This window comes from Carassius auratus, chromosome 31 (assembly GCF_003368295.1).
Source record: "Carassius auratus strain Wakin chromosome 31, ASM336829v1, whole genome shotgun sequence".
In the NCBI taxonomy this organism is placed as follows: Eukaryota; Metazoa; Chordata; class Actinopteri; order Cypriniformes; family Cyprinidae; genus Carassius; species Carassius auratus.
Window position 1 is genome coordinate 8,538,831 of NC_039273.1, and position 23,490 is coordinate 8,562,320.

Here is a 23,490-nt window from a genome sequence, read left to right on the forward strand (position 1 = left end):
CAATGATCGTCTGACAAGAATAGTCTAAAAGGCTGCACAAATAGTGTAGTTAATTTTTGCTGAATGCTAGGCAATTTAAAGCCACTTTAGTCAGTTATAGCTACCACATATTTAGGCTTAGAGTGATAGAGAGAGAGAGAGAGAGAGAGAGAGAGAGAAAGAGAGAGAGAGAGACAGAGAGAGAGAGAGAGAGAGAGAGAGAGAGAGAGACAGAGAGAGAGAGAGAGAGAGATAGAGAGAGAGAGGCACCTACTATTAACATCCATCCAAATACAAGTGGTTAGTTTGCCAGCAGATTGCCATTTAAACCTTCTTTTTCCTTCTATTATTCTTATCTAAATTTTTCTGTTTAACATTACACAACCTGATATTCTCATGGTTTTTGTGCTTGAATTGCAAAAATATCCTTGACTATATTACAACTACAAATATAATTGAATATTTTTGATTGATGTACCAGTTGCATATTATATTGCCCAATAAATTAATTTTATTTTTACATTTGTTTTATAGTGTAGTTGACTACTTTTTACAAAGAGTAGTTTGGCTGCATGTTTAGATTATTTAAATAATGACTAGTCTAGGTACAGTCTGTAGGTATTTATTTAGTTTTGAAGGAAATTAATACTTTTATTCAGTAAAGATCCACTAAACTGATCAACGTAGACAAATAAAAGACATGTATAACGTTACAAATGATTTCCATTTCAAATAAGTGCTATTCTATGACTGTGTGATCTATTTCTATTCATCAAATAATTGTAACTTATATCAGTTTTCACCAAAATATAAAGCTGCACAAATATTTTCAACATTGATTATAAAAAGAAATAATTCTTTAAACCACCAAATCAGTATATTAAAATGACATTTTAAAATATAATGAAATAGAACAGTCTTAGAAATTGAAATAACATTACCGTTATTATGTTACCGTTTTTATTGTATTTTTAATCAAGTAAATGCAGACTGGTGAATTGGTGAGACTTGTTTTAAAAATATTACATAATCTTACTAACCCCAAATGTTTGAACAGTATGCATATATGCTTCCAAATCTTTTAGATGCCCAAAACAGATATTAATAGCAGGTGTAAATAGGCCCAAAGGAAGGCCAGGTGAAGGTAAATAAAGTGAGAGAGATGGGGGAGGGTGGATAGGGTCTCATTAAAGATGTAGGGCTACCTGTGAGGATCAAATAGCTCGAAACAGACCGTCTGCCAGCCCACCCACACACACTCCCACTAGAGGGGCACATACAGCATAAAAGGGGAGCCTGTGGTCAGCTTCTATCCGTTTCTCTTCTCTCATCCTTTCTAGCTGACTATATGTTAGAACAAGCTTCAGTTAATAAAAGATAACACAAAATTACTAGTAGGAAGTAAAACCGTGCTAAGAGAAGGTATTGCCTATTCAGAAAAATATTTCATGAGTGACTGGTGGTATACACGCACACAAAATTCACATTTTGTAAAAAATTTTAAGTAATCTTGCTTATCACCATATGTTTGATTAATCTTTTTATTAGCTTAATTTTTTGCCCTATCAGATTCATTGCGCTTCTTTTCCAGCTGCCCACACAGTGGAAACCTCATTAAATATGGATGCCGTGTACTACCATAACCGATTTTGCATGTTTAATTTAACAAATAATAACATCAAACAGGATACAGAGGGACAGAGCTGCATTATTCATGAGCTGATGGACTAGAGGGAAATAAAATCAGTATGTTGTTCAGGTAACTGCCAAGGTGGGCGGAGTCAACTTGAGATAGATTAGCTTGAAATTAATAACATGTAATGATCATTACAAAAAGTATTTTACACGTGCAGAGAATACATCATATGTCCTGAAAATCTTCATGAAAAATAAGTTAACAAAAAAACGGCAAAGATGTTCATTAATCTGCAAAGTAAAAAAAAAAACATTTTTATAGGACTTTATAGAACTTTTTGAAACCAAGGACTATAAAAAGTGCAACCAACATTTTCATCATCAGGCAGAAAACACTAATCAGTTCAATTTCTTAAACGTGAAGTTGAGTGGATCAGTGAGATGCTTTTAATCGGATTAAAACTTTGTGTTTGGAGTTTAGTCAAAACTCTAGCATTGAGACGGGGTGCGTTGTTAGAAGACTGTAAGAGCTCAGACAAATCCCTCTAATGTAGTTCATCTCGCCCTTCCTTTATTCTTATTTCTTAAAAATCGTCTCCTCATCTCTTTTAATGGGTTTAGTCAATCCTCTGACAGCCAGCCGTCCACTAGATCCACACGGCTCACTCACGGGTCGGCATGGACTCTCACAAACACACACATACACACACACACGCGCGCGCGCTCACAGCTTGAAATCACTGTTACGGTGTAATGGGACTGCCCACATACTCTGTGTAAGCTGTGTTTCTTAGGGATGAAGTCCTGTGTGGGTGCAGGAGATTCTGCCCTCTCGCTGTCTAACAGATGGCCCATGTGTTTGTGTGAGTGTGTTTATCATCTTCAGAGAAGCCTCGGCTTCTCAGCAGATTGAGAAGAATGTGTCTGTGTCTTCTAACGATAGCGGGTGGACAAGTGATTTATCTCCTCCACACAGAACGATACATAAGAGAGGACTGAGGGACTAATCCAAAGATGGAGAGGTGTGTGGGAGAGGAATAAAGAGAAGGAATTTGTCATTGGAGAAAATAAAAAGGGATATCTAGGGTTGGCAGTGGAGCAGTTCAGTGTTTGACCCGTGCCACAACAGACTGCACCTCCCCGTGCCAAATGCTAAGCTCGGCAGAGAACCAACAGAAACCATTCCCAACACGTTCACTCCACAGGATATTTACAGGAACTACACACACAAGCACGGGCTGGGTGACACACTGAATATCCACAATGAATTTAAGATTTAAAATTAAGCAACATTGTGAATATTACAGACCTTTTAAAGTGCTTTGGGTCATCACTGATTGATACTTGGTAGCAAAGTTGTTGCTGGATTGTTGCCTTTTTTGGTCATCTTTTACAGGCAAGAGGGGGACGTTAAAACGTTAAACGTTAAAGTTGCTGGTGGGAGCAGGACAAAATGTAACATTTTGGGGGAACAGGAAATCTTATGGGAACAGGATTTAAAAATCCATACAATGCAGACCTTTAGTTCATTTACATATAGGAATCAGTACAAGCTGAATCACTTTTAAAATCATTCATTCTTAATTCATCCAAAAATTTTCACAGATGACCATATGTAACAATTTAAATATACTAAAATGTATTAGTAAAATATATGTAGGTATATTTAAGTGATATTTTCGCCCCAAAAATTACTAAAAAACAATTAGACATATCATGATAACTGTTAACCATTTTAATTCAAACATACTGTTGACCAAAATATGACTATAAAAATAAACCTGCTAGATAGTGGCAATGCATTACCAATGCTTTTAGAACATAAAAAAATATGTTGAATATAGTAATTGTAGGCTAGGGACTGATCTGCTTGAGCATATTACAGCAAACACTCTGGACATTATATGCCCTGTCTGAGTTGTCGCTGAAGTGTGGCGCATGCTCTGTGTGATAGTGGAAGGTGTACAGAGGTCTTCTCATGAAGTCTTACTTCAGTTCCATATTAAAGGAAGCACCAGTCTGAACTTCTGCCAGACCTTATTCAATAAATCATTGTGAAGACATGTCCCTTCCTACACACACGTGCATTTGTGAATGTCTCTCCATTATTCATCTGCTCAGTCCCATTATTGTAAACTCTGCCACTCCATATACATCACATTACAAACTCACACACACAATCCCATAATGCAACATCTTGTGCCGACTCCTACACTGCACAGCTCATGTAACTATTGCACTGCTCTTATAAGCTGTCAGACAAGCCAAGTTAGGACAGGTGTGTGTGTGTGAGTGTGTGAGCTGATGAGAGAAAGAGGAAAGGACAGCCCAAAAAAAAAAAGACCTGCAAGATCAACAAGTGAAATCAGGTGCTTTCACTGTTCTTACATCATAGTTTTGGCTATTTTCAAGAAAATGGACAAAGACCTGTAGCTAAATTATGTTTACAATCAATCCTTAATATATATATATATATATATATATATATATATATATATATATATATATATATATATATATATATATATATAATAGAAAAATAGTATACATCTTACATTTTAATCAATTTCTTGAAAATATTAACCCTTTTTTTCAGAATACCACCATAAAGATTACCAAAACTAATGTTTAATTTAAATTTAATTAGTTTAAGTGAAAACAAAATTATTCATTTTCAAATCGTAAACAAAAAATGAACCACAATTCACTGAGGTAGTCATTGTGAAATCAGCAATGGCTCTGAGCTGCATTCACTAAAAACATTGTAAGCCAAAGTATATCACAGAAACCATTCAAACCAAAGGTCATAAAAAGACATAAAGTTATCTTGACAGCATCTACATTATAAATTATTGCTGCAAATGTTTATTTTATGTTATGTTTATTTTAGTCACAGGATGGAGCCATGCCAGTCCATTAACTACATACATTTCTTGTATTCAAGGGTAGTATGTAGACAAAATACAGTTTATCTAGGGAAATAAGTGAGCATCTGGTACAGACAGCATTGTACTATATGTGATGGCCCATGCACCAGTGCAACAACTAGGACAGATTGTCATGTCAATATTGCAAGCCACGAGTTTGCCAATTTTGGTTGTGCATTCCAATGTGCACAGCTACCACAATGCTTTTGTTATATGGGGCTGCAAATGCATTGAAAGCTAGCTGCTAGTGTACACTAGATGTTTACTTATTGGAAAAAAATCACAAAAACAGCATTAGAACTAGCGCTAGCACAATCATAGAACATGATTGACAATTAGCATACAGTTTAGAATGGTGTTATGGTAATTTACCAATATAAATGTATTGCAGATTTTTTATTAATGTTCAATAATTTAATGTACTTTTTTTATTGTAGTTAAATCTAGGGCTTTATTAGTCTGATTCAAAGGAGAATCAGAAGGCCGAATCCTGACTGGATGAGAGGAGGAGCTGGGGATGGAGGAGGGTAATTAGTAGGGCTGCCCCCAAATAGTCGACTAAACCTTAGTCGATATGAAGAGGGCTTGGTCGAATACATTTTCATAAGTTGGTTAGTCGAAAAAAAAAAAGGAAAAAAAAAAATCACGTGAAAAAATTACGCAATCAGGGGCTGCGCAGATATCAAAGCAACGAGAGATCAACGAGATCTCGTGCCTCGCGGTACACCAAAGCGCACTTGATGAGGAGGAGCATGCAAGAGAAGGATGAACTAAAAATGTACTTGGCAGATAAAACAAAGGTTGATTCGGGACCATTGGCATGGTGGCAAAAAATTTAACATCGATATCCAAAGCTCGTTAAAGCAGCTAAACGCCTCCACTGTATCCCTTCCACGTCCACTCCATCAGAGCGCATCTTTTCAAAGGCCGGCTTCATTGTGAACAAGTCGAGAAGCTCCCTTCCCTACTTCCCAACAATGTAGACAAGCTGGTGTTCCTTCTCACATAATATGAAAAAAATAAAATCGAATTGAAAGCTTAGGTAATAATGCTTAATTTGCTTTTTGTAGTGTTTCTGTTTGCTATCTGTTAGGCTATGTATAAAAAACGGGTATTTTTATAACGGTTGGGCTATACAAATAAATAAGTACATATTATTTTTATTTATTCGTTTTCATAAAGTGCAGAAGTTGTTTTTTATTCTGTAAGAAAAATTAGTCTGATGTTTGCAATTTGGTGTTTTAGGTCAAGACTCGTCGTCTTAATGGCAGTTTGCGGCTTTGTTCTGATATTGATATGTGCATTTATTAAATTGTTCGTTTTAATTTTCCTTTTGAACAATATAAAAATTATATTAATTTTCCACTGTCATTTTATACCAAACAGCGTTTTTGCTACAGTATTTATTTTTTAATTTATTTTTATTTTTTTGCCTTGTTTTGTACTAGGCCTAAGTTACTAATACGTTTATTTAATTTATTTTAAAGAACGAATTTTAGTTTATTTTATTCAAACTGTTTTTTTTTTTTGTTTTTTTTTTTGACATGTAACTGTTACAGTTTGTATTTTTTATAATAAATTATTAAAATGCACAGGCAGTGTGATTGCTGTTTTTATGTTAATTAGCCTATAACGTTCCAGCCACTGATTTATGTGTCCATGAGCGCTGTATACTTTAAACGCTTTACTATTCTGTTTTAAGTGCTTCATTTTCATTTTAAACGCGCTAATATCATGCTTAGCATATTCTGTCATATGGAAGTGTTAAACTTCAACTTGGACTATACCTTTCCTTGTATATACGTGTTTTTTATATGAATATCATAAATTAACGATTATTCGACTAATTGCTAAAATGGAGGTGTGTTAGTCGACTAGGAATATCTTTAGTCGGGGGCAGCCCTAGTAATTAGCTATTAAGCAACATGGAATCTGCTGATAATACTAAAGGACCTTATATTTAGATGCTGTGATAGGTATTGTATCCCTTTAGGTAGACCTGGAACAGCTGAGAGTCAGCTGATACGAGCTTGACTGACGTGAGTTGCCAGAACTAACGCTATGCTTGATTTCTGTCAGAAAAGCTATTGTCAAAGATGACAGACAGTTAGCACATAGTCTGGATTGGTGGTATGGTTCTTTTCTGGACAATAAATCCCTGCACATTTATGTAGCTTAGCATAGATAAGAGCAGGGAGAGCAGCGATACACATCAGATGATACTCTAGGATCTTACATATGGATGCTGTGATAGACGTTGTATCCCTATTGGTTGACATGGATCAGCTGAGAATTAGCTGATGCAAGCTTGACTGATGTGACCTGCCAAAACTAACACTTTGATTGATAACCAGCAAGCTCACACAAATTGAACTCATTAACAGCCCCTTTACCATCTCTCCATCAAGTTATCTGTCCAAACAGAAGTTGTTAAGTTGTTACCTCCATAAGATCTGCCATATATTGACCAGTAGCAATGTGAGGTGTGTACAGCACCATAGAAATTACAGTATATAAAGCAGAGCGGTTCACTCCAACCAAGTTCAGCCAAGGTATCCTATATTGTAATTTAGTGGTATATTATCAGCTGTGAGAAAGGTTTGGAAATTGATAAACCCTGCAACTCAATAACAGTCTGCAACACATACATTGGGATTTCATTTTGCTGTAAACTATAAGTTGAGCCATGTTCTAAAAAAGGTAAACATACAGCATACATTAAACAAAAACAAAACATTCATGCAGTAGTTCTTTGTTAGTAATTATGAGTCAAATGTAAAAATAAGCATGACTGTTACCTTTATATACTGTTGTAGTTCAGGATAGACTCTATAAGCACCACAGACGGGGGACAGAGTGCATCTGTTTGGAAACGAGGAAGTTACAGCACAGGTGACTTCTGGGAAGGAGATGACCTTGTAGCCGAATTTCTCATATAGACGCTGAAGCTCTTCATCAGGTTTCTCTTCATTTTCACACAGTATGCTGCCCACTACATACCGACACTGATCTGCTTGAGTCTGAAACAAAAAGAGAGAGAGATTACGTCAGACTGTGCCTGCAAGGAAAAATAATTTTTCAGGTCAGATTACAAAGTCTATACACATTTCTGCAAACTACTTCAAGGTTTTCTGAACCATTTTTTCTCAGCTATGGTCTATAATTGTGGTTTCAACAATTTCTCATAAGCCCACCCCAAAATGGTCAGATGGTTTCTTATTATGTTTTACAGTGCTATCTACAAGAAGCTTTAACCACCTTTGTTAACAACATAAAATGCCCAAGAGTTTTAGACTCAGTGTAGGATGGTTTAAACACCCCCTCAAAATCACATATGCACTGGAGCTAGCAATCAAATGATACATTAATGACAAAACAGTTAAGGCGTTTATAAAGTTGACATCTCTAATTACTTATCTAGCATGTGCTCGCCCACTAGGTCAGTGAATGATTCAATATGTTGCTAACATCCGTAATTTAGACTGCATGCTGCATGTCGGTATTGTCGGGCGACGATTAGATGATCTTCTGGAGAAGTTGACAGCACTTACAGGAACCGACATCATGCTAAATGTATCAACATCCTTTTCATAAACCTATTCATTTCCTGTTTCCTGGTCTGTCATTCTTTTCCACCTCCATCCTTTGAATCTCTCTCCATCTCTCTCTCTACCCTGCCATACTTTTCCCTTTGTGTGCATTTTGTCCCTTTTCCCAGAATGAAGAGCTTGTTTCTCCAACCAGGGACTAATGATGGTATTCAGAACTCTCTCCATCGCTGCTGTCCTACACAACTGTCAGCAAATTAAGTGGGAATTTCTGGCAGTTCTCCAGACAGCGCACCCTGGAGACAACAGGCAATTACTAGGAGCAAGAAGGCCTACAAGTAAACTTCCCTTCACTTGTCGTTTGCCGGTTTATGTCAAATAATTCAACCATCCAATGTGGATGAAACAAGTAAATGCAGTACCAATTCAAATAATAAGCACAAGCACTCTCAAGCACTCTGCCAATCAAAGATAACTGGGAAGACTTGGTCGCCAGACATCCACAAAAAGGAAGCAAATTTACAATCTGTGTTCCTGGCAGTGGCCCTAGATTTGACTACAAACATCAATGGGCATGCTTAGGCCTTTTCTGAAGGCCTAATATTTTTTCGAGTTGTTGTGCTGGCCATGCGGACGCAGAGAAGAAGCAATACAGTGTGTTACGCATCTTTCCAAACTCACTGCGCTTCTCTACGATAGCACACTGAAATAGCCAGTCTAAAAATGGCTCTGCGGCCACATTTATAAACGGATCTTCTTAATTTCCCAATTTACTCAGAATACTAATGATTTGAACTGGATGAAATAGGAAACAGTCTCTGAATGCATGTTGTGCCCTTGAGAATATAAGATGGCCACTAAAACACAGCACATTGCCATTTGCTTGGCTTCTTTCTCTGTATTCCCTCCAGAGGCCTGCTGCAGGGAAAAGCAATTTTCAAAAGCAAATCTCTGCTCGGCTTTGCATAGCCCGTCGTTTTTAGACAGATAAAGGCTCTGCAACAATAAAAGGTGGTAATTCTTTATTAGCAGACATGTAACAAGGATTTACTTCTATCATCTTTCCCAACCCTTATCCTCTCCCTTTGCCAATTCTCCCAGGTCTAGGACGTCCGGGAATTCCCCCCAAGCCTCGTTTGGCATTGCTCACGGGTAACACACAGTTTGTGGAGCATGCACTCCAGGGAGAGTGTCACTTTTTTTTTAAAGGGTTGGCAGAGAAATGGCAAAACCTCTCTGCATGCCGCAGAAGTCTCTAAGGTGCTCAGATCTGCATAATTGTAGAGAGTGAGGCGGCTCAGCCTTGGCTCAAGAGGCGACTCATGAAAATTCAACAGGCACCACATTAGCAGCACCACATCATTTAGACATTGATAAATAATTCACAGACGGTGAATCTTCAGACTTCGCTCCAAAATTAACACACTTGGAGATAACTGGAGCAAGTTTATATACATATACATATGTATATATGCATATACGCTGTATATACACACACACACACACACACACACATATATATATATATATATATACAGTACAGACCAAAAGTTTGGACACACCTTCTGATTCAAAGAGTTTTCTTTATTTTCATGACTGTGAAAATTGTAGAGTCACACTGAAGGCATCAAGGGCTATTTGACCAAGAAGGAGAGTGATGGGGTGCTGCACCAGATGACCTGGCCTCCACAGTCACCGGACCTGAACCCAATCGAGATGGTTTAGGGGTGAGCTGGACCGCAGACAGAAGGCAAAAGGGCCAACAAGTGCTAAGCATCTCTCGGGGAACTCCTTCAAGACTGTTGGAAGACCATTTCAGGTTACTACCTCTTGAATCAAGAGAATGCCAAGAGTGTGCAAAGCAGTAATCAAAGCAAAAGGCTGCTGCCAGTTGGATTTGAGGCTACCAAACCATATGAAAAGAAACTGATAGTGAGCTTAACATCGCTGTCCTGGTTTGAACCATTAGCTAAGGTTTGTGAAGTAGAGTTTTCATGGTGCTTCTCAGTATGTTTCATACAGAGAGCAAAATTCCACTTGGAGACCTCCGGTGGAATGTTCTAGAAACCATTAAGGTGTGTAATTACTAAAAGATGCATGGAGTTTACTTTAGAGATCAGGTCAGGACGTTATATGGCACAGAACAACTTTGTAGTCTGACTTTAAATTTAAAATATACCTCACAGTCCTCTCTATAAAAATTGTAAGGTCTGTTTCATACCACATGCATAAGCACCAAATAAGCAAAGCATCAACATAAATGCAACAGCAAGCTCACATTGCGTTTCTGCACCATAACAGAACTGCAGAAGAACAAATGACATCCACACAATCTAAAATTTAGAATTAAATCCAAGGCAAAAAAGTCAGAGGCTATGTATATAACACTGGACATTAAAGTCCTGAATCAGCATCAGGGAGACCTCTGCAGACCACCTAGAGGAGCTGCAGGTATGCTATAATCAGAACAGACAAAAGTCTTAAAATTTTTTAGGTTGGCTTAAAACTATTTATCAAGCTTTTGACAAACACACAAGCTTCACTGCTTACAGAAAATAGTGTCTCGAGATACAAGTACAAGCAAAACCAGGCTGTATGCAACATGGCGAGTGTAACAACACTATCCAGGTCAACAAGCAGCAACCACCACATTAAGCTTACAGCTAGCCTGCATACATTAAAGAATAATAGCAATGACACACTAGTGGATGAGCCTAGAGCTAATGCTTTTCACACGAGTTTGAAAAAAGGCTTTTCAGAGGGGCTAGGCAAGGAGTTGCATTACACATGACATTTATTAGACACGGGCATGAATTGCAAAAATGTGTTCCAGTTCCTGGATTCCACCTGGTAATTTTAGTTAATTTCTGTGAATCCATTTTCAGTGAGACAATTTTAAACGATTCAACGATTCATTTTAATCATCACTGAAAACTATTCATGCAAGTCCTAGAGTGTCATTTTATATTATATATTTATAAATATATTTATATGCTAAAAAATATTGCCGTGTATGACTAGGTATTGGTGCATAAATGAAAATTTTAATTTTAAGAGCATTTAGAGCACATAAATTAAGAAATGTATTGAATAAAATAAACACACACACACACACACACACTTTTGGCTATATCACCCTAATTCAAATTATACATTGATGTAACAGTAATTAATTACTGTTACATCAATGTATAACCTACAATTTCCAGAAGATGATTAGCTGCCCTGAATGCTCCAAATGCTGAATAGCCTCCCATGCTGACTGAAATTGAAACTGACGGCGTATCATTTCCTCGGAACTGTAGGTGCTGTGTTGGATAGGGGGCAATCTGGACAAAATTAATGGGGCAGAAAATAGAGTATGCAAAAAAGCCCAGTTTGGAAAGCCTGTGATAATATTTGAGTTGTCATGGAAAAGGATCACAAGAGTTTCGGTATTTGTATTTAGCGGACAACCGCAAGAGTCTGCAATGCAATAGCCAAAATAATCAACCTGAAGCTTTAAGGAAAACCTTTTAAATTCATTTGATTCTTAATAATGCATGCTTCAGATTAAGTTCTCAATTAAAGATGGTTAACATCAGATGAATGCTTCATACATAAATCAGAGAAGAAACGCGAGGAACACCTCACATGCTCTCGATTCCAGCTTCATTAGCTGACTGACACCGCTAAACTGAAGCGCCTGGAACCACAATGACCGTCCATCATTCATGTCCTGCTCTCACAACCAGGCTATAACTAATCATAACTCCCAGCTCCAGGCTAAGTTCACGCCATCAGTCTTAATTAAAAAAGGCAGAGGAGGGCGACTGGCATTCAAAAGTCAAGCATGTAGGACATTTTGCTAGTAGCTGGACAAAACACTCATGACCGGTTCATTTCCTTTTGTCATGTGAACAGTAAGTTCAGATAAAGTGCTGAAAAGGTGAAGAAACCAGTAATATGAAGACTCAGCAGAGATTTCTCCTGAAAATGGCAATAAATGTGAGGACAGTCTACCGTTTAATGCCATCTAAGATGAGGTCTTCTTAATCCCTAAACGTTAAACCAGTGCCCTGAGACAACAAAACGTAATTCTGGAGAAAGCATTTCCCCCTTCTTTTCTATTCGTTCTTGTAAAATGCACTTATTCCCCTGCTCTGTGTCTTCAGATGGGTAAACAAGACAAAATAATGTACAAGAAAGCTGAACATGAGGGATCAGGTCAGAGCCCAACCTAGAAATGTGTCTCTCTATTTCTAGCAGTAAACATAAATGTATTGGCATGAGCATGGCGAATCCAAAACTAGACATTTTCAACTTTGACTAGTTCAGTGGGTTGTCAGAATGACTAGATAGCCTAAGGAAACGCTGTATATAATTGGGCTGGTTTAGGGTCATGTTCTCCAAAGACCATTTACATTTCTTAGAGATACATACATTACTGTTCAAAAGAAGTAACTCTTTTCAACACTGATAAACAAAAAAAAATGTTTCTTGAGCACCAAGTCAGTGCATTAGAATGAGTTCTTGAGAATCATGTGCCACTGAAGACTGGAGTAATGTCTGCTGAATATAAACATTATTATATTAAGATAAAATACTTATTTTAAACTGTTATAATAATTCACAATATTTCTATTTTTACTGGATTAATGCAGTGTTGGTGGGTATGAGAGACTTCTTTCAAAACATTTTTATAAATATTACCGACCCCAAACTTTTGGCAAAGGTAGTGTACATTCAAAGTGCCGCTCTTCAATAGAGTAATATATTAAAAAAAGAAATAGCCTAACTCTTATTCTTTATTCCACAAAATTACCGTAGTCCTCAAAACCTGCAGGTTGTGCATAAAATGAGAAAACTGCTCACAGTTTGAAGTTTGAAATAATTGTCTTGAAATTGAGTGAAAGCTGCGTTTTGATGACTGTAGCAGCACTGCTTCAAAGGTGATGAACTGAAAGATGTTCAGAAACGATGCGACTGCTATGAGAGGGTTGCTGTAGGATGCTGCTGACAGTCTGGTGCATTAATGTCCTAACCAGATGTGATAAAAGTGAAAAAGCTCTTTTGTGTATATTTATATTTATTCTATATTTATTAAATGTAATACTTCAGACAGACAGATTCGATGAGTTGGGTGTTTGACTGTGAAGAACCTGACCTACAAAACAGAACATATAGCAAAGAGAACAATAAAGACATGTCAGAGTGATTTTAGTTTAGACGATGAATGTATAAGGCAGAGTATAGGGACTTGATGTGCTGTGAAATAGCTGTAAAGGCTTCGCTGGTTCGCTGATTTAATACATTAACTCTCGACAAACTAGGCCAGTTTTAAATGGCAGCTCTTTGCTTCTACCATTAACTTTCATGATTGATTCAGTGTTTGCGGAGGTTCTGCTGATTGTTCATCAAGCCCGTGTTCCACAGAAGTAACAACTGATTCACTTTGACTGCCGTATAAAACCTGAAAAGCATCCTCTCCAATCAGCCCTGAGTGTAGACACTTGAGCTGAATGAACTGCCTGAAGAGAATAAGCTCTTCCATTTATAAACAGTAATAAATAGGCTGGTTTCATGCTGGTGCATCACAAGGCTGAATGGCATTAATGAAGGGTGACTGAATATAAAAATCATTTAGTTCAAACACAGTTGGAGCATAAAAGTTCAAACTTGTCTCAACTCTGAAGTTCATCCCTGACTCATAATACCCTGCATAAGTCACAAACCATCACTTGAGTCAGTGTTTCTGGTATAAGCTATGACCATCCACAGAAATGGGTCAGAATTAGGGTGGGAAACCAAATTAACAGCACATTTGTTGGTTCAACTGTTTCTGTTCTCATTCCCTATATCAGATCATAACGGTGACTTCTCATACTTTCAAAACTTTTGCCATAAGTTTAATCTAAAATAAGACCGATCATCAACAAGAAATTTTACAAAATTGACTCTCTCAATACTTGGAGTGGAATTCACAAGAGGCCCCATGATATGTTTTTATTATTACAATACATAATTGGCATATGATGTTAAAGTGATTTTAAACATTTTGTGATTTTTTAAACACACCGACTGTGTGAGTATTGCAATAACATATTGCAATTATTTTTTTGCAAATATTCCCAAAGGACATTTTTCCACATCTGTTTATCTAATAAGTTGAAGTTCTCAGTCTGTTTATCTCACTTTATTTTTATTGCTGCTAAATTGGATTGTCAAGCAGACAGATTGATCAACACAGAAAAAACTTCACCAATATTGGTATGAAAAAGCAACTGATTTTATCATTCAGTTCCAAAAACGTATTTTTATTTATTTGGAAACAGTGTATACTTTTATTTAGAAAGGATGCATTAATCTGATCCAAAGTGACAGTAAAAAGTTAAAACATTTAAATTGTTAAAAAAAGTCCTATTTAAAAAAAAAATTCTTTTGAATTGTGTTCATCAAAAAAAACTAATAAAATAACAAATAAAACACTGTTAATAATAACAAAGGTTTCTTGAGCACCAACCCAACATAGTAGAACGATTTCTGAAGGATAATGTGACACTTAAGATATGTTTATAAATTGTAACAGTATTTCACAATATTACTCTTTTTTTCTGTATTTTTCTTCAGATGAATGCGACATTATTTGAACCAATAGTTTTGCTATGTTTAGTGACGCTATACTACTCATCATTGGAAATACTGCATGTACTGTAAATATAAACTGTGTTTATGTCTAGAATATGAACCACTAAGAAGTGTCATTTAAATGCAGAAGATGAATCACAGGTTTTCCATTGCCACTAATAAGCCAGTAGGTACAGTCATTCTCAGTATTTATATATATATATATATATATATATATATATATATATATAAAAAGATCTACCTCACTAAAGTGTAAATTCCTCTATTTTACGCTGTCAAGCTCAAACACTTTGGCTCCGCTGGTAGCTGACCTTCTGAACAGACCATATCAACCCCTGCCTCCTGCGGGGGGGCTGAGCATGCTAATAAGTGCAGAGCATAATGCCAATTAAAATCGGACAGCGACCTCAGTGAGTGCTAACAACCGATCATAGTCAGATCTCAAGCTAATTGGCTTTAGGGGAGACAGTGGCTGGACACTAAAAGGTGAGAATGCCAATCGAAAGCCCCAACCCATCTCAATACAAAGACAATAAACAGGCGAATCCCCTCGGATGTCACCCCTGCACATGACTGCATTAAGCAGCTGGGAGAGCAGCCAGAGTACTGTAAAACAGCATCACTGTATACAATGCAATGTAGCTCAGAACAAAATCACCTACATGAATGGTCCCAGAATCATAACACTCAAGGTATTCTACTATATACAATGATCAGTTATATTCACATGGCACATGGCTTTTAAAATGAATGAATGTCACTGCATAACTAAATATTAAAAGCACAAAAGACATATAAACAAATTCAAACAAAACATTAATAAAAATGACAGTTATTGTAATTGTAAAAGTATCATTATTAGAATTACTGTTGTTGTTTATAACAATAGTAATTATCATTATTTTAATAATCTAAAAAAGGGCAAACAATAATTATTATTATTACTATTATTATTGTTCTATTTCCTACTGCTTCCTACTACTACTACTAATTAGTATTATAATGATTATTTAAAACAGTTATTTAATTATTTAAAATATTATTTAAAAAAGTGTTGTGTAAGTGTCCAAGTATACTGTATAGCCACTGTACTCATACATAATAAAAGAATCCAATTATTAGCAATATTATGTTGTTGTTAATAATAATTATTATCTAAAAATGACAAACAATTATTATTATTACTATTATTGTTGTTGTATTTACTACTTCTAATACTACTTTTTCTAATAATAGTAGTACTAGTAGAAGTAGTAGTAGTAATAAAATGATAACGAAAAAATAAAAGAAGACCTGTACATCCTTGACAATCAACCTGTATGCCTGAACTGGACAATTTCCACTGCAAGTTACTTTCTTTATCCTGCACCATGAGTGCCATCTAGTGGTTAGAGATCTACTGGCCTGATTACAAAAAAATGCATGACCTGCTTTGACAACTTTCGTAGAAACACAGGGATCAGCTTAAGCCAACTAAGCTAATGTGTTTTTATGTTTTTTTTACGCAGCACTGGGAGAACACCCTTTACTTTGCATTTCCTTTTTGGTTTAGCAGCGCAAATATCCGAATTGTTCGGCCCCACCAAAAAATTACAATCCTATCATTACTTCACATCACCACAACTTTTAAATCACATCTTTACTTTTTTCTTCAGAACACAGATAAAGTTGTTTGATTTCATACAAATAAAGTACATTATGACTATGGCTTACAAACAAGGTTACTTGTTCCTCACACATTTCAGAAGACTGGGAATATAACCCAGAAACTGCATGGACTATTTTATAATGCATTTAAGGTGCATTTTTTGTTTTTGTTTATCCTTTAGTAGCTTGACAGTACCTTGTCTCCATCTACTTTGAAAGATTGCAGCTCAAAAATTTCTCCTTTTGGGTTCCATCCATGTTAAAAAAAATAAAAAATAAAAAAATAAAATAAATATATATATATATATATATATATATATATATATATATATATATATATATATATATATATATATATATATATATATATATATATATATGGCTTAGAACAACATAAGGGTGAGTAAATGATGACAGAATTTTCATTTTGGATGAACTAAGCATTTCATTTAGCTCACTGGAAAAGAAACATATAATTTAATGCATAATGTCATGCCATGTCTCTTTTTCCATTTACAAAAAATACTGGGGCACCACCATGAAGTGAAGTACCAAATGGGTAATAGCATGGAACGTTATAATATTAATAATTGTTTTCCCCCCACAAGTAAGCTGGTTTGTCTTGAGTGTGTATAATAATATCAATGGTGTTCATAGTGTAATATATTCCTAACTCAATTCAGACAATATCACAGCCATTAGTACGGTCTGTAACAAAATACTGCCAGCCTGGAGTTCATTTTATTTTTAGTGTCCATTTTTCAAACCTACATTACTTACATTTTGTCCGAGTCGCTTCACCTTATGGTTTCAATAGGCCTTGTGTTGAATGTAGAAGCATGCGACTAAAATGTTTAATTTTTTCCTTTTCTATTCTAAGATGTATGCCATATTCAACCGAGTGTCTGTCCAATTAGGTCCACACATTTACTTAAATCACAAAGATTTAAGGCTTAATTTGATTTGTGACATAACAGACATCCTTTGACATATTTTGATTGTTTGGACAAACAGAATGACTATATTAACACTATATTCTAAGATTTCTAATCAGCAATTCTGTGGGTAGATTACTTAAAAATTGTAGTATGCTACTGATTCCAAATTACATTACATAAATTGTTGTTAGTATCATAATTGATATCATCATTTTAGGTAATATAATCAGAGTACTTTTTGATTACTTTTGACCTAGTTTATCACATTGATTAAAATAGGACAATCTTATATTATAGGGGTGGTGTTGGCGCAGGCGCAGTGGATAAGGCACATGCCTTTGGTGTGAGAGACCCGGGGTTCGAATCCACTATGAGACACCAATGTGTCCCTGAGCAAGACACTTAGCCCCCAGTTGCTCCTAGTTGGAATTGTAAGTCACTTTGGATAAAAGCGTCAGCTAAATGAACAAATGTAAAATGTAAATGTTATATAAAAATAAATAAAAATTGCAAAGCAGAGACTCTTGATGAACTATCTGGTGTATAACCTCAAAATGGGCCAATGGTACGTTCCCAGTCATTCCTTCACAAACCAGCAATTCCATTTGGAAAAATAATAATAAATAATAAATAAATAAATAAAGGTGACCTACTGACCTGATTGGGGTCATCGTAAAACACACCGACAGAAGACAGCTTCGGTCCGATACTGCAGCTCTCCGTGAAAGCTGCTCCGCTGGCCTTGTACGATCCTTTTCTAAACTTATATGCAATCGTGATGTTTTTCACCGGAGGAGATCCAGTCCGAATCACGACTTCAGAGAAAAGCCCGGAGTAAAAAACGAAGCCCACCACAGTTAAGATAAGACAAATGACCAAAAACAGAATCAGCAGTAAAATTACAAAGTCAGACATTTTGCACGGCTGTCAGAAAATCCGACACAAACGCTCAATGTCTATGAATAATTGTCAGTTACTGTGATGGCACACACAAAACCAATCCTTCCGCTTTCCGAACAAGCCTGTTTGCATCCGTGTCGCCCGGTAGATGTTTACAGTATCTGTGCTTCACTGCAGGTCAGTTTACACCCGTGTTTTAGTTGTGTTATTGACACAGCTGAGCATTTGTTTATCTTCCTCTGTACATATACATTGTACGCGTTTCTTCCTGGATGCACCATGTGACTGTGACTCAGAGGGTTGGCTTGAAACGAGCCAACCAAAGTGATGAGAAGTCCGACTCATTTCCGCGAATCGGTTCTTTCGAACAGGTAGAATGTAAAACCGATTCAGTGATTCTTGGAGCGATCAACCGAAACACGTGGATGTTCTAAAGTTTTTTTCACCAATATTTAAATTAAGGTTTAATAATAATGTTTATTATGATTTCATTATGTGGAATTGTCAGCATCTCTGTCATACATTCATATACTGAACAAGAACATACATAAAAAAAACACTCATGGTCAAAATTAATGTAACTGACAAAATTATTAACATTAACATTTGTATTGAATATAAAAACAAATAAACAAATTGTCATATAAAAACAAGCAAATAAAATTAGAGCTGTTCAAGAAAACCACTTGATTATTGATAACTGAACATTGCGCAACAGCATTAATCAAAATCTTCAATTTAATAAGATAAAAAAATCCCCAATATATATATTTTTTTGTAATAAAAAAGCAACAATAGTGTGCTGTTTACTAATATATTGTATTTTTTTGAATTTTCTAAAGAGAACATTTAAAGCTGCTATTAAATTTAATTAATTACATTATAATTAATCCAAAAAACACAATTTTTGCATCATTATAATCTACAGTATGAAAAATACATATTTTGCAATTTGCCAAAGATTACACTTAACACTTTTATTAAAGTAAACTATTTAATTGCATTATAATGCCAAACTTTGGTGAATGATGGCATAATTGTAATGTAAAGGATTAAAATAATGAATAAAATAATATGAATTATTTTAGTTTTTAGTGTTTCATTTCTTAATTATAAAATAATAAATATAATAACTGATTGGTTGATTAGAACAACATTGTAGAAAAACATAAAACAGGGTAAAGCAGGTTTAGATATGTGTGTGTTCTCATTCTTTGAGAAATGGAGCCTTTTTGGCTGGTGCAGAAGCCAAACTAAAGTCCAGTTTACGCCACATGTTCTCCAGCAGGAAAAGTAATTCTGCATGGCCCAACTGCACTTCCTCCTTTAACTACAGACAAAACAGCTCTCTATTATTTTTCATAAAATGAAAGTATGTACTCGTACTGAGAACAGACTCATTTTACCTTACTATGCAGCTCAGTGTCTAAACGTGTCGGTGACAGAAGGCCACACTGAAGCACGCTCAGAGCTTCAACATCCAGCTCTCTGAAGAACGGCCAGTACGAAGACAGACTGATCCCTGATTTGGCATCCTTTTCTTTCTCCTTCTCGTTCGGTTTCTCTGGATGATCCTGCCACAACAAAAATTGTCAGTTTGGGGATGTAAAAAGTACTAAAAGCTTGAAAATAAAATAAAAATGTCAGTACAGATGTCAGTAAACCAGTGGACATTGAGTATGTCTGTACCTGTGAAGGACTGACCTTTTATATAGCACAAATCAGTATGCTGATTTCTCTAGCATTCTTACCTTTCTTTCCTTTCTTTGGCAGAGCAACTGAAGAAGATGGTATCATCCATCAAAGTTAGCTGGAGGAGGAGTGTAGCCTGGTCTAGCCAACACAACAAACAATGTTAACTTTTACAGAGAAAATTAAATATAGCAAATAGACAAATGTAATTAAAATAAGTACATGCATATAAATAAATACAAATGAATAAACATAAATAAAGTACATAAGTCACTCTGTCACTGGTACCTGTACTGGTACCACATGAAGTGAGTACTTCAAAAAGGCAAAACAGTCATATGAGAACTTGAACTGATCGATGATGGCTGTCAAGTCACTCTGAATTTAGTATTATGCTGTACTGAAGAGGTATATTAACCTCTCTGAACCAGCTGATGGTGTAAAAGAGCAGAGAACAGAGGAACTCTCTCTCAGTCTCAGACAGACTCTCCACCACCTCTATATCAGTCACAATCAGAGGACAGCCTTTAACAGCACAAAACTCTCCAAACATGCTTTTCAAACTTAAATACATTTGATGCATCTTGTGATGTTAGAACTAATCTTACAGGTTATACATATTCATAATATGAAAACATGAAAAAATAGGGGCATCTAATGAAACATTTTTTTTTACTCAGTGTTCAAGACAAAACACAATCTAGAATAGAAAAAAAAACTGCAGGAGTACAGTATCTGACCTAGCAGAGCATCAGTCTCCTCCAGATCGCTTTGGTGCTGCACTTCTTCACAGAACCCCAGCAGGAGGAAAAACGGGGACAGACAAAGTGGAGACAAATGCCTGTGAGAGTCATTCGGATTGAAACATTGCAGAGATTATTAATTAATTCAATGCTGATAAAAAAAAAAAAAAAAAAAAGCTAATTACAGGTTGATATACTGTATGGATTAGCGCCGTCAACAAACAGCAAATAAACACTGAATTCTGAAGTGCATAACTGTGAAATATTTTGAAGTGAATTTCAGCCATTTTTCATACATCACATATAATGAAGCTATATGCATGAAAATATTAGCATACTAAAAGATACTCTAAGTAATCCCTGAGACTTTCATTATATCAGTATTTTTTATATTTGAACAATTTAAAGACAACTTGTGTAGTAAGTGTATAATTTTTACTGTTTCTGTTTTATTTGTATATAAACCTTGCTCTATATCAAGGTACATCATTTATGGTATATAAAAACATCTTGTTTTATAGTGTACAGTAACAGAAGGGTTAATCTAAGATCAGCGCTGAGTATTCAGTAATAAACTTTCTTTCTTGACTCCAGTTTTGTCTGTTTACTGCTTTAGTGAACATAAGAGACTCGTTTCATAAATCTAGAATACCACAAACTTTTGAACGTGTTGTACACACTCGAACCATCAGATCATCTCACTCACCTGTCTGTGTGTCTCTTTGAGCAGCGTGAGAGCCTAAGAGCCTTCAGGTTTATTTCTACATGAACAACACAAGATGAAAAATGAAGATCAAAGATTACAAAACTATTGAGGGTATATAAGCGAAAACCATTTCAATGCACCAGGAGAGTTTACCCGCATGCTCCCATACTACCCACCATCAAGGATATTAGAAGGATTTTTGGAGGATTATATGACACTGAAGATTAGGGTATATTTTTAGGGAAGATATTTGCCTGTTTAGAAGTACCTCAGACAGTAACGCAGAGCTCAGATTCAAACTGGATAAAGCATCCAATATAGGCACAGCGAGCTTCAGCGAGTGTTCGGCTGAAGTAAACCACTGCACAAGAGAGCAGACACAGACACAGACTCACTTAAACACAACATACACAATGATAATAAGTATCTACATTATAGTCATAGACAGCATTACCATCACGGCCAGCTATAATTACTATGTTGATAGGTCAAAACAACACAACTTTAATTTCATGCATTGGGAAATGGCACAAAAAACAGCAGGAACAGCTACTGTTAATTTACTTCAGTTGTTTGGCCATGTCTCCATGCTGGGAATCCTCCAGGATTTCAGGAAGGCTGGTAATAATGTCCTGCTGGATCTCCACCAGAGCCACAGACACCATCTGCATCAGCTTACTGCTCAACTCCTACACATACACAGCAGTTAATCAGACATCAGTCAGACACTGGTCCCAGCAATGCCACAATTTGGTTATTACAAACATTTATGTCTACTACAAAGGAACTGTTGGCATTTTCTTCGAGTAGGTTTCTCACATTATCATTATTAATGTACCTTGCCATCTACAATTCGGTCCAGTTTTTCAACTGGTTTATTATGTATTTTCAGAGGTAAATTTGTGCTGCTGTGTTTACCTTGTAGCATCTCTGTTCCAACCAACAAGTATACAAGACTTCCCTGATAGGAGCTAGAACTGACATTAGAGTAAAAATAAACAAAAAATAAAAATAAAGAGTATATGAGTAATAAAACAATTGCATAAAACAATGTTATGAATTCTTGTAAAGTTTCAGATGGAAAAACAAGAATCAGTGCATTAATATCCTGCTGTGAAGAGGATGCTGGCACACAAGGTAGCAGGCAGTTTCAGAATCTCTCTAGGTCTTCAATATATGTTTCCAGTGTAGATATAAATTCCTGAATTATCTATAAAACAGCCATTTAACAATGTAAACATTTAAAGTAAGCTTGAAAAAAAAGTAATGCAATGATAAGCTGTTTCTCACACTGGGGAATCTAGGATTTTTTCGTAGATGCTACTGAAAAAATATTGAATGCAAACAACATTGCCATAATTAAGCTATCAGTTGTGTGATTTCATCTACCTAATGTGAAATAACTAATTTGCTGTAACATCTCATATCAGTTCAATCTTACCGCTTCTGATCTTCTGATCTGAGTTAAGATTTTTTTTTAATTAATTATTATTATTATTATTAATTTCTTCTTTAGCATACATTACATAAAATGTATTAACAATACATCCAAAGTCAACAGAACTAATGGAAAAAAAAGGAAAGATACAAAAAAAGAAACAAAAATACAACAGATCAAGTATTAATCATGGTACATGAAAGATCTCATCATATCTCCTCAAAAAAGAAACAATCAAACAATCCCAGAATCCATCTCTGAAGATGGTAAACAATCATTTTATGACGCAAGAACTAAATTACACATTCGACTAACTCGACGAAATTACCGTATTTGGAACAAGGTGTGGTCAGAAGTGTTTACCTTAACGTTACTCCCAGTAATGCTGATCTTAAACGATTGTTACTTAAATGTTATATTAATAAATGCTGATTAATTTTAGGCTTGAGCATAAAATAAATGACAAGTCTGCTGCTGTTGCAACGGTTGCAACCTGCATTCTTGCGTATCCTTGCCCCCCGCGCCAGTGTTTCGTAAAATCTAGGGACCGTGGTAAAAGTTTGTTTATGGTACGAATTGTTTTGGGACTTTACTGTATGTTTATGTCTATTAACTATATCTGTCTATATCTTCCTTTCTCTATATTGATTTAAAAAATGCGAAATACATCAAATAGCAAGTAATCATACCCACAGGAAAGAAGATAAATA

General features: G+C 35.7%; 1 protein-coding gene and 1 long non-coding RNA gene across 5 annotated transcripts in view; both read right to left on the reverse strand.

Annotated features, from left to right (window-relative positions):
* Positions 1-18,497, reverse strand: part of LOC113050455 (testis-expressed protein 264-like) — a 53,982-nt gene extending 35,485 nt beyond the window's left edge. The window contains exons 1-2 of the mRNA XM_026213422.1: positions 17,959-18,497; positions 7,340-7,561 (exon numbers count right to left, since the gene is read on the reverse strand). Of these exons, the coding sequence (XP_026069207.1) occupies positions 7,340-7,561; positions 17,959-18,216 (480 nt within the window). The 5' untranslated portion in view covers positions 18,217-18,497. The remainder of the gene's footprint in view (positions 1-7,339; positions 7,562-17,958) is intronic.
* Positions 18,498-19,125: 628 nt separating this feature from the next.
* LOC113051101 (uncharacterized) lies at positions 19,126-23,305 on the reverse strand. 4 transcript variants are annotated; one of them, XR_003276849.1, is made up of 9 exons: positions 23,144-23,305; positions 22,261-22,319; positions 21,907-22,031; positions 21,611-21,703; positions 21,343-21,397; positions 20,634-20,734; positions 19,953-20,029; positions 19,613-19,775; positions 19,126-19,531 (listed from the first exon to the last, which is right to left on the reverse strand). It is a non-coding gene; the product is annotated as an uncharacterized LOC113051101 (long non-coding RNA). The 4 variants fall into 4 exon arrangements; XR_003276848.1 differs by having other exon boundaries at positions 19,608-19,775; positions 19,953-20,034; XR_003276847.1 differs by having other exon boundaries at positions 19,127-19,531; positions 19,608-19,775.
* Between the last annotated feature and the right edge of the window lie 185 nt (positions 23,306-23,490).